General features: G+C 46.8%; 2 protein-coding genes across 7 annotated transcripts; one reads left to right on the top strand and one right to left on the bottom strand.

The window, feature by feature from the left end:
• Positions 1–704: 704 nt before the first annotated feature.
• Positions 705–6,775, bottom strand: MLLT11 (MLLT11 transcription factor 7 cofactor). Of its 6 annotated transcripts, XM_070496869.1 has the most exons (3): positions 6,598–6,734; positions 5,927–6,025; positions 705–2,046 (listed from the first exon to the last, which is right to left on the bottom strand). In XM_070496869.1, exon 3 carries the CDS (start codon positions 2,038–2,040, stop codon positions 1,768–1,770), a length of 273 nt encoding a protein of 90 aa, XP_070352970.1. In that variant the 5' UTR covers positions 2,041–2,046; positions 5,927–6,025; positions 6,598–6,734; the 3' UTR covers positions 705–1,767. The 6 variants fall into 6 exon arrangements, with proteins under 6 accessions (XP_070352970.1, XP_070352969.1, XP_044614248.2 ...); XM_070496868.1 differs by lacking the exon at positions 5,927–6,025 and having other exon boundaries at positions 6,644–6,775; XM_044758313.2 differs by lacking the exon at positions 5,927–6,025 and having other exon boundaries at positions 705–2,042; positions 6,598–6,749.
• Positions 6,776–7,498: 723 nt separating this feature from the next.
• CDC42SE1 (CDC42 small effector 1) lies at positions 7,499–15,228 on the top strand. Its single transcript, XM_014865359.3, has 5 exons — positions 7,499–7,654; positions 10,801–11,084; positions 11,634–11,744; positions 12,457–12,545; positions 12,852–15,228. The coding sequence occupies exons 2-4, from the start codon at positions 11,031–11,033 to the stop codon at positions 12,529–12,531; spliced, it is 240 nt and encodes a 79-aa protein (XP_014720845.1). The 5' UTR covers positions 7,499–7,654; positions 10,801–11,030; the 3' UTR covers positions 12,532–12,545; positions 12,852–15,228.
• Positions 15,229–15,268: the final 40 nt, after the last annotated feature.

Here is a 15,268-nt window from a genome sequence, read left to right as displayed (position 1 = left end):
ACAAATCACAGCTCCATTCTTTATTAGATTTTGGCTTTTGTCGTTGATGTGGGCCTTTCAAAACCTACTAGGAAAATTTACGTGTCTCCTCCTCTGAACTTATCTAGATCATCCTGTTCATATCATCTTTACTTATGGCAAAGTGCCCGAGTACTACCCATATTGGTATTTTAGGCCTCTTGTTTTAAATTTGAGTCAAACTCTTGTCTCATTCCTGTTTACATCCTCTTACATTGTCTGACTCAGTGTCTGTAACATAGTAAGCTCCCAAAAGCTATGTGTGAATTGGTCCAGATAGTTTTTCTTTGAAATGAGTTATAAATAAGCAGGTAACATATTTGGGTGAATTAGTTTATTTTCTTAGGTGCCTAGGCTGCGATAATGAAGAGATTTGGTGCCATAGGTGCCTTCTGAGGCATCTAGAATTATTACCTCAGATATGTTGATAGTCAGTCGGCAAGCAGAAGAGTGGTTGGTTGCAGCTTTCTCCCTAAATACTGTATAATTTTAAGTTGATTTCGCCCTTTTTTTGGTTACCTATCTGTTCAATCTGAAGTTCATCATATTAATGTATAAAGGCTACTCAAATTATTCTTCCTCAAAGTTGAATATTAGGTAAAATACATCAGCTGAATTGAAGGCAAGGCTAATTTCTGACGTGTAGACTGCTTCCCTGTGAAAAGAGAGAAAACTAGAATCCAGTCTTGGGATTGAATGTCTTTATTAAAGAAATGAGTAAATGGCAGCACAAATCAGCAGCAATAATTTTGGGAAGGAGTGGGGACAAGTTGCAGGGTCAGAATGTGATTGTTCATTTCATGGTCTCAAGGTGGCTGAAGAACTGCCGGAGGCCCGTTGATCAGAATTATACACTGCGAATGTAGGAGGACAAGACTAAAATACTAAGAACCAAACGCTTTCCTTTTAGAAATGGAATCAAAACTTTAGAAGTTATCATAATAGTCAGCAAGATTACATCTTAAGATTTGAAATCGGAATGATTTTCCTCAGCTAGAGTTTTCAACCCACAGGAGCAAAGTTATAAAGTGAGTAGGCTTGAAGAAGCAACACCCTTTTGAGAGAGCGTAGCTGTTACTAAAATGCTTCAGTGCTTTCCCCTGTTTTCATTTTCCATGATGTATTATTTCCTCTTGTTTTATACCTTTAACTACTCCCAATTTCTCTGAGAAAAGAGTGTTACAAGAAGGAGCAAGATCAAAAAAGCAAGATTCTTACTTATCACCTTCGCCTTTTAGAAATCCTGTCTTGTAGAAGATAATCTCAAATTAAAATAGGTTTTCACCAACCCTTGAAGAAATATTTGTGTTTACTGGCCTGAAGCAGGAAATTAGGAAGGTTTGAACAATCTCTGAAGCATATTAAAAGGAAGTGAAAAATCAGTCCTCCATTTTGCACTACTACACTACTATACTACTCTGTAGTGCCCCCATCAAGACTGTTTTCTGAAATTAATATCTGGGGGGAAAAGGAGGAATCCCTGTGACCCAATACTCCATTGGTTGAACCCTCTACTTTGTGGCTTGAGGGCTTTTGAGAGAAACTGGTAAGAAAGAAAGAAAAATGGATAAATAGATAGATAAATAAATAAATAAATAAGTAACACAACACAACTCTGGCAGATTCATCAGCACCACCTCAATACAATAGAGGGGAGAGAGCAAGATTAAAAGGGGAGAAGGGTGGAAAGGAAGGGGCTTGAAAGAGAAGACAATGAGGGCAAGGTTGTGGGAGAGAGAAGTCTTGGGCTTAGAGCAAGTCCAATTCGAAGGAGTGGATGCTGGCAATGGGAGCTCTCCAGAAGTTGAAGGTGCTGTACTCAAGGAGGGCATCGCCTTCAGGGTTTTTCTCCTGCTCTGCTTCAGTCGCTTGCCCGGTCATTTTGCCAACGCTGCTGTCCTTGATCTTGTAGGTGGATGTATCTGATAGACCCAGGCCTTCCAGCTCCGACAGATCCAGTTCTGGAATAGGCATTCTCCAGAAAAGAAAGGAGCTGTACTGGCTACTCACAGGGTCTCTCATAACTTCCTACAAAGAAACCACTTGTCAGTCTTTTCTTTTTTTCTTCTTCTTCTCCCCAAAGCCCCTCAGTACATAGTTGTATATTCTAGTTATGAGTGCCTCTGGTTGTGCTATGTGGGACACCGCCTCAGCATGGCCCAATGAGCGGTGCCATGTCCATGCCCAGGATCTGAACTGGCGAAACCCCGGGCCGCCAAAGCAGAGTGTGAGAACTTAGCCACTCGGCCACAGGGCCTGCTCCTACTTGTCAGTCTTAATGCTATAGCAACCTCTTTGTGGCCATGGCCTTTCCTTACTTAGAAACTTTACATCCCTATTTGCCTCTGCACATAATCCAAGTTCCCTAGGACAAGCCTTGGAAACTCTTCCTGTATTATCATTTCCTAATGTCTCCCCATCCTGGAATGACCCATTTACTGCCTACTGCGCCAAGTTGATCTTGGGTCTGTTTTTCAAGACCTTCCAGAATCTGGCCCCATTATTCCTAATGGGAACACTTATGCTCATTTCTGTCTCGCTTAACTCTCTCCACTTTGCATCTTAAAATACTACCCAAGTTTCAAGACTCCATTCACGTCCCTAGAGGAATCTTTCCCCTGAATTCCTATTATATTTGCAAATACTTTATTTCTTCCAGCCTTTGGTTTAATAGGTCATTATACCTCTGAAAAGGGTTCCCATGACATTTCTGCTTTCCATTTTCCTCCTTGCCTTCTACATCCTACTATAAACTTACCTCTTCCTTAAACTTCTAGCTCCATCTACCTTATTTCTTCCAGCATCTCCCCCAACACCCTGTAGAGTTTTACCTGGCTCTATCAGTTTGGGGTTACAGATGACTGTTATGTGTCTTGTATAGGGATAGTCTTATCTCCTTCAGAAGGCTGAGTTTCCCCAAGGGTGAAAAACGGTCTACTTTGTACCTTCTTCACAAGTGCTAGACTTTGTGCACAAGACATTCAAGGCTGCTGATTAATTTTCCCTCACTCTTTATTTAATACAATGAATACCTTGCCACTCCCATCTATTAGCCCACAGATAAGCCTTAACAGCCTATCTGTTTCTCTCTAGCATACCTCTCCTTCAGACCAAAACCCAGGTGCTAAAAGTATTTTTCTGGGGCCGGCCCGGTGGCGCAGCGGTTAAGTTCGCACGTTCCGCTTCTCGGCGGCCCGGGGTTCGCTGGTTCGGATCCCGGGTGCGGACATGGCACTGCTTGGCAGCCATGCTGTGGTAGGCGTCCCACGTATAAACTAGAGGAAGATGGGCACGGATGTTAGCTCAGAGCCAGGCTTCCTCAGCAAAAAGAGGAGGACTGGCAGTAGTTAGCTGAGGGCTAATCTTCCTCCAAAAAAAAAAAAAAATAAAAGTATTTTTCTATACCATAAAAGGATTTCTTTTCTCTGATTCTAATGCTAAAATATACCTGATGATAGTGAGAGCAAATGGATTGAAATTCCAGGTAAGGAAAGTAAAGTTTAGATTGGAAGGAGAAAGTCCTTTAACAGAATTAGTTACTTTTCCATGCTTTAATGAGTACTTTGATCATCTTTTCTGCTCATCCCACCCACACCCTGATGTTATGACTCTTACACCTCCCTGCAGCCTCCACCCTGCTGCTTACTAGCCTCGGGAAGGGGCAAAAGCATTAGTTGAAATGTTCCCAAAGGAGTAGAACATTCCACCGCCTCCAAAAATAGAACCCTAGTTTCAAAAGGCCTTGCCACACACTCCATTGGCTCTCACCAGGCCTTGAGACTCCTAAATAGTGGCCTTAAATAGGTTCCAAAATGCCCCCATATAATGTGTTAGGCGAACATGAAAAACACTACACTAAGGGGGCTGGCCCCATGGCCGAGTGGTTAAGTTCTCGCGCTCCGCTGCAGGCGGACCAGTGTTTCGTCAGTTCGAATCCTGGGCGCGGACATGGCACTGCTCATCAAACCACGCTGAGGCAGCGTCCCACATACCACAACTAGAAGGACCCACAACGAAGAATGTACAACTATGTGCCGAGGGGCTTTGGGGAGAAAAAGGAAAAAAATAAAATCTTTAAAAAAAAAAAAAAAACACTACACTAAGGGAAGTATAACCCCATATAATGTGAAATGTCTCTACTAAGGCAGAAAAAGAAAGCCTTAATCTAGAACACGGTCATGCGAGAGTGTAGGGGCTTTAGGAATGGTGAGTGGGTAGACTAGGGTGTTTTTAACGTTAAAAATAAATCCTAAGTTGCTCTTTTTCTTCTTAGGTTCAAGCTCCAAAATAAATCCTGGGAACTGAGCATTACTCAGCAGAAAAGCTGCTTAGAAGGAGGGTGATGTGGGGACTGGAACAGGGTGGGGGAGCGTGTTGGAAAGGTGAGGTCATCATCCTATGATATTCAGCTCTGATCATCTCCATAGTAATTTGCAGAGACGTGCACAGAAAGAGAGCTACAAAAAATGGTTGTACCAATCAACCAACCAACCCTGGCTTAGGTTTGGGACTACAGAGATCCTAAGAAGCAAACCTTAGGAGTCAATAGTGTTACTGACTTCTACTCATAGGGATTTTTAATTAATATTACCAGTTATTTGCCTACCTAGCTGGCTTCTTTTATATCCCCTTCCTTACCAGTCCCCTCCAGAGCAAGCTTAGTATAATGCCAGGCACATAACAGGCTCTTTAAAAAACAGAATCATAGGGGAAAAAATCATAGAATTTTAAAACTAGAAAACACCTTGGAAATTATCTGTTGACCTGTGAAGCCTTCTAGCCAGTTTGGATAGAACCCAGGTCTCATAATTCCCAATCTGGTCCTTTTTTGATGTGTTGTACATAGATAGTTGCCTACAGTTTTATATAATCCTGTACCAATATGCTCAAAACTTGCAAGAATTCTTAGTTCCTGAAGAACAGATATTCAGTGGGTTAAGTGTTGCTTATTCCTGTGATTCTGATCTGAATGGTGAAAATGCAAAAGGCAGTAGAGAGCAAGCTAAAATCTGAGAAAAAGAAAAAGTTCTTTGACAAACTGACTGCTTTTCTTTCAACCAGAGTATGTATAAAGACTGCCCAAACAATTCCTGAGTGTCTGGCAGAGCTTATCTTGCAATTAAAAAAGCTAAAGGAAATTTTACGAAATATTAACTTAAAAGGACTAAAATCTCTAGCTATGCATTGATTCAGAGACATGTACCAAAAGTACCAAATGCATTCTAGAAAGACACTCACACAAGCATATGTGGCATTTAAAATCAAGCCAAGAACATTGACTACACAGAAAATTGAAGCTAAAATTCCATTTACATTACATTCATTAGTAATGACAATTTTTTATTTAATATAATATGGATTTAATTCTCAGGTCCCCAAATTTTGCAAGAGGTCCCTTTCAGCTAGCTTTCTCTTCCCCTCCTTAAATGTTTTCCGCTCATACCTCATCTATCTTTACATCTCTCATTACTTATCTTAAACGGCTTGGACAGTGCCTTGTACAATATATACTCAATAAATGCATCCCACTATCCTTCATATTAAATTTTCCAGATATTTTAGGCAAAGGTAATTTCTAAATATCACTTTGTCTATTCTTGGAAATAGCATGGTTAGCAAATATATAGTATAAAAAGATACACTCTCTGAAGTGCACAGACACACCCAAATACCTTTTGTCCAGACCCTCTGTGGGAATCCAGGGCCTACCCAACAGGGCCTTGCTGTGTCATGCTGCTACCATAGGGAGGAAGGACAAGAGATGGTGGTGGAGGGGAATGGAAGCTCTCTGGCATCTCATTATATGTGCCTCATTCTGGGCTTGGATTTTCCTATTAGCTATGTCCTTCCCCCAGCTATTCCACTGAGCTGCAAATAAGCATTCCTCTTCCAGAATCTGCCCCCATACCTAGCTCTTGTGGGCTGTACTGATTTCAATATGGGATCAGGCAGTTCTCCAACACAGAGGCCCCCACCTTGCTACCTCAAGTGGCTTCCTTCTTTGGAGCTAAGGTTTGAGATGGACAGAAGGAGACTGTTAAAAGAGAAGTCAGGATTACTCTCAATATTATCTCATATCCCTCCCCCAGACTCCCTCTCACAGAGACAAAGAAGTTTGGGGTGAGGGTAGACACATCAATGGAACACCACAGAAAAAAAACTGGAAATATTGGGAATAGAGGCTAGAACGATGCAGTGGGGCTAGAGATTTCATCAAAAAATTGGTAGAACAAATTATAGCTTGAAAAAGAAGATATATAACTAGACTGAAGATAATAAAATACAAAGGACAATAAATTATAAGCAAATAGATACTTGAAATAAGGAGATAAATGCTGAGAAATGATAAGTACATGTAAATTGTTAGAAATTAATGTCTATGTAAAGGATTATGAGGCATGGATGGAGATCTTAGCAAAGATGTAAAACGGGGAACAAATAACTACCCATTGTTCATAGCGCCACCTATTCTCCTCCTGAACTGTCCCCCAACCTCATCCAGATTTGGGGTCTTCAACCTAACCAGAAGCAGCTGTTCTACCTTTGCAGCCCCCGTCCCCCTTCCTCAGTTTAGTTTACCTGTTATCAATGAATTACTAGCGTGTTCCAAAGATGGAGGGAGTACCTCGGGGGCTCCGGTGTCTGCTCTGGGCTGGAGAAAAAGAAAGCTGTTGGGGCTTTGACGGCTTTGTCTTCTCACTCCCTCTCCCTCCTCAGTGACTGAGTCTATCTGCTCTGTCTCCCCCTGCAATGCAGCCCCTCCTAAGAAGGGCGGAAGGACTCCCCGCCCCCTCCCTGCCTGACTCGGCTAATTCAAATGATAGGCTCCAGAACACTTTAGGGAGGGAGACAGGATTAAAACATCTCCGTATGCTTATTGGTCTGCACAGTTATTACCGAGCTCTTCCAGCACCCCCATGCTGACCGAGTGTGCAGTGAATGAGCAGTTAATTGTCCTCTAATTTTAAGCTTATGGATTAAAAATCTTAATTCTAGACAGTAATGGATGAGTGATCCTTTATTCCGCAATTTAAGGATTTCACGTTACGAAGTGTTTTTGAGAATCAGAAAAATTCTCCATCCCTCCCTCCAATCCCAACTCCTCCCCGCCCTCACAATGGGTAAAGAAACCTAGTCCTATTCCATTTTGGATGGAGCACAAGAAGATTGAGCCGGGGGGTGGGGGTGTGTGTGGGGGGGTCTGTGAATCTCTGAACGTGGGTGGGTCCGGGGGATTTGGGGGCTCCGCCTCGTTTTTCCCCGCAATGCCTGGCGCGCAAAGGGAACGATTCCGGGGGGCCCATCTTGAGAGCCAGGCCCTCCCCTAGGGGCCCACATCCCGCGGTTCGCCCTGGAGGGGCGGCGGCCCTCGGGGGCTGCCGAGGCCCCCCTCCCACGGCCCTGCACGATGCAGTGCCTCAGCAGTCCGTGGGGGAGCTGTGCGCCCAGCTCCTAGCCGGACGGGTTTCGTAATCGCGTCGCCGCCGTTTCCGCCCGCAGCCAGCTCCACCTCTGCCGGCCCGCCCTCGCCTCCCCTACCGCGCCGAGGAGCGAGCCCGGTAACCCCGCACTGGCGGGCACCGAGCGGGATCCCCCCTCAGGCGCAGCCGGACGCCTCGATGCCGCAGCGGAGCAGGTGAGGCCATGGAGCCGGTTCCCCGGCCGCTGCGCCCCGCCTGCCCAGCCAGGCGGAGACGCACCGGATGCTGGGGGTGGGGGAGGAGGGCGTCCAGGGCTGTGGAGATGCTGGGGCGGTGGGAACGGGGTGCGCTCCCTGAGTACCAGTCCCCAGCCACGCTGGTGCGGTGCGCAGGCTGAGGCCGCTGAGGAGAAGGGAGGGAAGGGACTGGAGTGGCGGAGGGAGGCGGGAGGGGGAGAAGGGCTCCTCCGAGACTCACTAACCCCGGTGGTGGCCTGTGCCAAAGTGAAGCGAAGCTGGGTCCTGGAAGGTCTAAATTTGAGACACCGGGCCAGACAGGGAGGACAGTGGCAGAGTTCGAAAGATTCACAGAGAGATCCCAATCCTAGTTCAGCGTTGGGAGGAGCAGAGAGTTTCTGGGTACTGTTGGGTGGGCAGAAATGGAGTCTGTGTGCCTTAATGTATTGGGGAGGGGGAGCGGGAGCTTGGGGCCTAGCTCTGTTTCCTCTTAAGCTCTCACCAGACCGTTCCCTGGGAAGGGCACGGTTGGTGCTGGGCAAATGCCTTTCACTTGACTGAAAAGTGGGGTCCACCTCAACTTCTCTAGGGCCCCTCAGCAGCCCTCTGTGTCCGGAGGTCTCCACAGGGGACGAGCTGCAGCCCTGGGCTGATAGCCAAATTGCCCACTCCTTTCTTTCAGTCCTCTTTCTCTTTCTCTCCAGCTGCTTCTTGTGAAGGCTTGTCAGGCAGCGGGTTGGAGGCCTTGGGGCTGGAGGCAGTGGGACCGGGAAAACCGGTTTGGGGCTAGAACAGGACCAGGGAAATACCTCTGTACATCTTCCTCCCTGGAACCTTTCTCCCATCCCTTCTCCTGCTCACTCCCCAACAGTTCTGAAGCTCTTAAGCCCCTGTATGACCTTGGTGTCTTTCCTAGCTCCCCATATTTCACTCTTCCTATTTGGGACTCATGCCCAGTTCTCAGCACTACTTGGCTGTCAGGTTATGGCCTTATGCGATCTAATCCTGATCCCTCCTGCTGTTTTCCCAGCCCCTTCCCTTTCACAGTGGGGTTACAATAGTGGGCAGTGGATTCGCGTGCCTCGTCCTCCTGGGCTTACCAGTTCACGTCTCATTTTTCCTCAACCCACTCTCCTCTAGATATTTTAAAGAAGGAGAATGGCAGCCAATGGCTCTTACTTCCTTTTCTGGCCTTGTTCCCTCCCCCCCCACCCCCACATTCACCCTGCCTAGTCTTCTCCACACTTTGACCCCACCCCCAAGTTTTGGAGACCCTTCTGTCCTATGTCCTAGGGAATGGAATTTCCCGGTCACTTCTCATCATCATTGGTCATTTCGTGCCAAGTCCCACACACAATTTCCCTCCGCCCAGCTCTGGCCAGGTCCCTAGAAAAGGAACAGAAACGTCCTTGTTCCCTCCACTGCCCCTTTCTCTCTCTCTCCTCCTCCCCCTCTTCTCTCCTATCCCTTCCTACCATCCTCTTCTGTCCACTCAGCTTTGAGCAGGGGGGGTGCTGGGGGAGACTGCAGTCTCAGTGCAGCCTGTCTGGTAGTGTTGGGGGTTTCCTCTGATTCTTCATTGTTTTCTTCATTCCCCCACCTCCAACCCTTACCACGCGCCACCACCACCATCATGACAAACCCTGTGACTGACTGATTTCCCCACTGACCACAGCTCTCGCTCTCTGGACAGCTGCGTTCTGACTTCCGCCTTGTCTCTTTACTCCTCCCCTCCACTGGTGAGAAGGGAAGTAAGAGAAAGCTCAGACTCCTGGGTCCTTCCCTCCCCTAGAAGCTGTATCTCAGTGTTTGTGTGATCTCATCTCAAGGCTGTTAAAAAAAACCCTCTCAGTTCTTAGATCAGTCTAGTGTGCCGGAGTATTAGAGTTCCAGGTCTGGAGGGAAGGGAGATTCCTGTTCATGCCACAGTGCCATATTCATGAAACTGCCCTGTTTGGAATCTTTGAGGTTGCCTATACTATAGGACTGGGGAAATGCAGTGAGAACAGAGGAAACCCAGAGGTGCCCTATCCTGGTGGGCAATAAACAAAAGGGGAGAAAATTCTTCCTGGGACACTAATGCTGTTGGAAGGTTTCTTGTGTCTGGTTGGCTGATGCATCTTGGGGGTGGAAGTGGTAAGGAGGGAGGAGAGAACAGGTCACAGCATGAGGGGAGGAGGGAGGGAAAGAGGGAGGGAGGCCCAGGCCCTATGGGCTGTGAGGCAGAGCAGAGCGGCATGATAGGACATGTGAAGAGGGTGGGGAGGCTGGAAAAAGATTCCTCATGGGACACAACATACCTGGCACATGTGCCCACAACCTGTGCACAAATCTATACAAGACACACATACATGGAGGTGTGGCCATGCCACATATGTGCAAACAAATGTGCGCACACTGGAGTGCAGTGATACTGGACACAGATAAACAGAATGTATACAGCCTTCAGGAAGGATCTCAAGGTCAAATAATAAAGGAACTGTTAAATGGCTTCTAGGAGGGGTTGAGTCTCAGTTGAGGGAAATGAGGAAGAATAAGGGCAGGGAATAAAGAGGGAAGAAATTCCTCACTGTAGAAAGTCTTTCTTGAAGTCCAACCTGCTACAGTTAGTCACCTAGGACCTAGGTAGTCAAGGCCTCTCTTGGTCTTACAGAAAGTCTGGCTGTTCAAGGTAAGGTAAGGAAAAAGGGAGGGACAGGGGCGAGGCCTTGTTTGTGAGAACAAAAAACCACCATTTCCTCTTCAAACTCACTTAAATGCCCCTCCCCTTCTGCCCCAAACCCAGGGAGGAGGGAGGTGGAGCTTGTAGCACCCCCAGACTTTGCTAATTTCTGCCACTATCCTTTGGTCCCCACCCATCCTCTCACCCTAAATGCTTCTAGCCCCTTTCCTCTCCCTTGGTTCCAACACCTACTGCTACTTAACCCCTTAGTATCCTTCTGGTTCTTTTCCTTTCTCTGAGAGTCACACTGTGAGGTTCTTATGTTTGGAGAAGGTTGGTGTTGGGTACAGAACTAGGGTCTTTAGGAGAGAATGAGAAGATATGGGCTCATCAGGAGGCTTCTTAAGGAGGGGTGGGTGTTTCTCATTAATCTTTCTTCTCTCTTAACTTTCTGCTCGTCCAGGGTTCCAAGTCTGAGGAAGACATAACGTTGTGCCTGCCCGCTAGTCTCTCAGGTCAGATACGCTGACCTTCATTGCTCAGCTAAGGGCTCCGAGGACTCTAGACACATCCAGCTGAGTGAATCTAGAGTGTTGTTACACCTGAGGGGATTGAGGAGTGGACGGTCAAGGCACAGAGCAAGAGCCCTCTGGGGCCTCAGGCAGAGGAGTGAAACTGGAACCATCAGGGAACATGAGTGAATTTTGGCACAAACTGGGCTGCTGCGTGGTAGAGAAACCCCAGCCGGTGAGTCTCCCCACCCACACCCCAACACACACAGAAATCAGTTACCGTATACTGTGAAGTAGACATACCATCTAGGAGCTGCCGTCTCAAAAGCGCACTTCCTGCCTCCCTTCTGTCAGGATAGTTTTCTATGGCCAAGCAGGGGTGTACATGGAATAAAGGGGACTGGGCGATGGAAGAAGTGAATAGTCCTACCTGTCACTTCCTGTTCCTGTCCCTTCTGAGGTGTGTAGGGGGTGTAGGCGGAGCATAATACCTGTCAGTTTTCCCCATTGTTTCCTCATCAGCCAGAGGTGACATTGACATGTCCTTTCTTTGTCCACTATTCACTCTGCAGGCCACTGCCCTCACCACCCTGCCTGTGTCCTCCCTGTTTGTGTTGTTCCAGCCTTGCCTTTCATACCCTAGTGATTTCCCTGTTATAATGCCACATCCCCTTTCCCATCAGACCCTTAGCTTTTCCCTTAGTGGTTTGCAAGCCTTTTCCCTTCCTCCACTGTGACTGGAGGAGGGGGCTTGAGACATAACTCCCCTGTTTTCTCCAAGCAGAAGAAGAAGAGGAGGCGAATTGACCGGACCATGATTGGGGAACCAATGAATTTTGTCCACCTGACTCATATTGGCTCTGGGGAGATGGGGGCTGGAGATGGACTTGCCATGGTAACAAGGGAAGGGGGAGAGGTCGATATGGGGTTGTGGCGTAGAACTATTCCCCTTTTTGAAAGTTCAAGCAGGGGACATAATAAAAAGTCAAGGTAGAAGCGAGAAGCTAGGATTCTAGTCCTGGTCATTAGCTGCATAAGCCTGAGACCTGGCATTTCAGATCTCTGGCCTAGGCTCCCTCATCTTTACAATTAGCAGATTGTTCTTCATTGGGGTGGGGAATATATATGTCTTAGGAGTTACTTGGAGGGCTTTTTCCAAAAACCATAACTGTTCCTTCTATTAATTAAAAACTGCTGTCTCAGTGCCATAGTAAGTCATATTGTGATTGGGAGTGTTGGGGCAGGAAAAAAGCTGAGCATTTCTGTCCTAAATACTGTCTCATATGCCTTTCTGCTCTCAAAATAAGGGAAATGGGCCTAAAGATAGTGAAGGAGTCTTTTCACCCTGTGAAACTCAGATAAATATGAGAGTCCTTTGTGAGAGGATCTATTAGTAAAAGACCCATTTTATCTCATCTTCGTGAAGGTCAGTGTGAAGGGAGGCACTGAGACTTCCCATGGGGGAATGGCGGTTAGTTTTAACCTTTTCAGATTGATTTTATTGTCAAGGAGATGGGATCAACCTCTTCTGTGGAGGGCACAAGGGAGATCTCTTAACTGTGCCATATGAAGACTTGGGAGGGGGTCTCACATGTGCTGTTTCACAGACAGGTGCAGTTCAGGAGCAGATGAGATCCAAGGGAAACCGAGACAGGCCATGGAGCAATTCTAGGGGCTTGTAGCTCCAACAGGACTGGTGAGTGACTAGAGAAACCCATCCAACACCTGCAGCCCCCTGCCCACACATCTTGATGCCCTGCCTCAGAACCCTGGTCCTCTGCAAGAATGGGAAGTGAAGAGGGGAGGAGGGAGAAAGAAGTAGAATGGAAGAGTCAAGAATGTAGGATCCAGAAGGACGGAGAGAAAGGGATGTGCAGACAGACAGAAATAGAGAAAAGAGCACACTGTGGAAATAGTTCAGAGTCTGTACTAGGTGGCGCCTTCTCCCCAGTGCCTCAGATTTTCTTTGCGGCTGATCGTCCTTCTTTTTTTTTTAAATTAGGTTCTGCTGTCTGTAACCCCTACTCTGTCCAGCCCAGAAGAGATGCTGCCCCCACCAGATGCTTCCTACAACCAGTGTCCCCAGGGCCTCTCTTTCCCCTATTCACCTAATAGTGCCTCAAAAGGCTTGGGGGCTGGACTCCCCCTACTCCCTCTGGCTAGAGCCCCTCCTGGAGATGGGGTCAAGGCAGCAGGACTGACCAATGACTACTGGTTGGCCAGAGGAGCTCAGCTGAAGCCCTGGACACTCTCAGATCTGAGATAGGAGTTTTCTGGGAACCTGGAATGAGTTCCCCTCTCCTGAATGATGGTCTAGGTGCCATTTGTTCTTAAAGTCTTCACCTGGAACTCCTTAAATGGGACAGGTGGGCGAGATTACCAAAGCTGAAGCCAGCTTTGCTGAGAAGCTCCCTACCTCCCTGCCCTTCTCCTCCTTCCTCTTGGAATGAACTGAAGCAGACGTCAAGCAGGGGCTGGGAGGGTGACCACTGCCTAGTCTACTCTGTAGATCTCAGACCTTAAGCTCACAGCCCCTCAATATTTCTCTGCCAGTTCCAGGGTCTTTCTCTAGTTAGGCCTCTAACTCCGTGTTTCTGTAGCATTGATAGCTTCCCAACATCTTTCCTTTTTTTTTTAAATTAATTAAAGATTTTATTTAAGATGAGTTCTGTTAATTACCCCCATCCTGCTACTACCTCTACCCTTAACCCTATCCCTTTTAGGAACCTTATTGTTTCCCACTGAATAAGAGTTAAAATAAGAGGTGGATCTTAACCTAATGACATTCCATTTAAGTCTTGGGGACCTGGCCTGCCCTCTGCCAACCTCCCTGCTGGCCCAGGTGAGAGAAGGAAGAGGGATCTAGAGAGAAACTCAGAATGCAGCAAAACTAGGAGTTATGTCTCAGGGTGGACTTCCTGACCATTGAGGATGGCAGAGGTAGTGAGATAAATAGATTGAAAACAATCATCTGTGAGTTTAGGGATCTGAAGATCCTCACAGCATGGGAGCAGGGCAAACTGTAGAGCAAGGCTTCTCAACTTAGGCACTTTGGACATTTTGGGCTGGATAATTGTGGAGTGGGGGACTGTCCTGTGCATTGTACAGTTTTTAGCAGCATCCCTGGCCCACCCTAGTTATAACAACCAAAAATGTCTCCAGACATTGCCAAATGTCTCCTAAGAGGCAAGATCACCCCCAGTTGAGAGCCATTGCTCTAGAGTCAAGATATTTTTCTCTTAAGTGATTTCCACCTCCTCCCCACCCTATCCTGTTATTCATCATAAGTCTGAGCCATGGATGAACTAGGCCCCCTCATAAAGTAGGCTCAATAGGGCTGCACATAATCTCCAAACAGTTCTTTACTCAGTGTGTTGCTCGTGCTTGGATGGGTTCATGTCTCTGTGTTGGATGTGCACTGTGCTTCTCCATTCTTGTTCTCTGGAGGAGGGGTTCCTGTAGTGTGGAGGCATGAACAGGGTATGGTGGGATCAGGGAAGGGAGGAACAGAAAAGCAGTAGAGCCGCAGACACGCCAGCTTATCCTTCCCAAATTTTAAGCTCTATTTCTGTGCGCTAGTCCTAGAACCAGACACAAAAAAGACTCAGGGAGTTTTGTCTGAAGACCAGGTTGCATTCCCCGCCCGTCTGAAGAGTCTGCTTTAGGTGGGAAAGTAATGCAGGAGCAGGGTCTTTAGGCACTTTCAGTTTTCTCAGGTGTTTTTGTTCTAGCCCCTTCCTTGCAGGGTGATTAGGAAGGGAGAACAGGACAGATGAGCTCCTTCCTGCTCTGAGATGAACAGGCGGGGTCTCATTAGCTTGGTAACAGGAAGCAAGCATCCTGTTTGATGACAGTGGGGGTCAGGAATTTGGGAACTAGGATCTACTCTGCTAATTCCACCATCCAGTTTGCCCCCACCTCCAGTGACTGAAGTTCTAATTTTTTCAAATTTCAGTGTTTTTCCTGCGGTTTTCAAGGTCTAAGATTGGTCATGCAGAGCCATTCCCAATCTACTCTCAGTTCCAGTCCAGCTAGTTGCTCTGAAAGTAGTGCATCTTTTTGCCCTAAAGTAGTTCAATAGCTTGAGGGTTATGCTAGATCTGATCTGAAGGGTTAACAGGATAGGGGGGAAAGATGGGGGGAACTCCTGGAATCTCTGGTCACCTTGATCTTCAGCCTTATTCTAATGCCTATTCTTTGGACACAATCTTCTTTTCTTTGGTGCTCTCTTGCCTTTAGCTACTTTCTCTAATGTGTATGCTACCATCACTTTTACAATATTTAGAGTGGTGGGAATGGGTTTGAGAGTCATAATTTATATTAAAAATTTGTTGGACTTTTAAATACATTTTTCAAATAAAAAAAGTTTAAGCAAAATAGTCACAGAGTAATCACTTATAGGTATGTGTTGGGCTAAAG

Source organism: Equus asinus, chromosome 25 (genome assembly GCF_041296235.1).
Source record: "Equus asinus isolate D_3611 breed Donkey chromosome 25, EquAss-T2T_v2, whole genome shotgun sequence".
NCBI lineage: Eukaryota > Metazoa > Chordata > Mammalia > Perissodactyla > Equidae > Equus > Equus asinus.
This window is presented reverse-complemented; position numbering and strand designations above follow the sequence as displayed.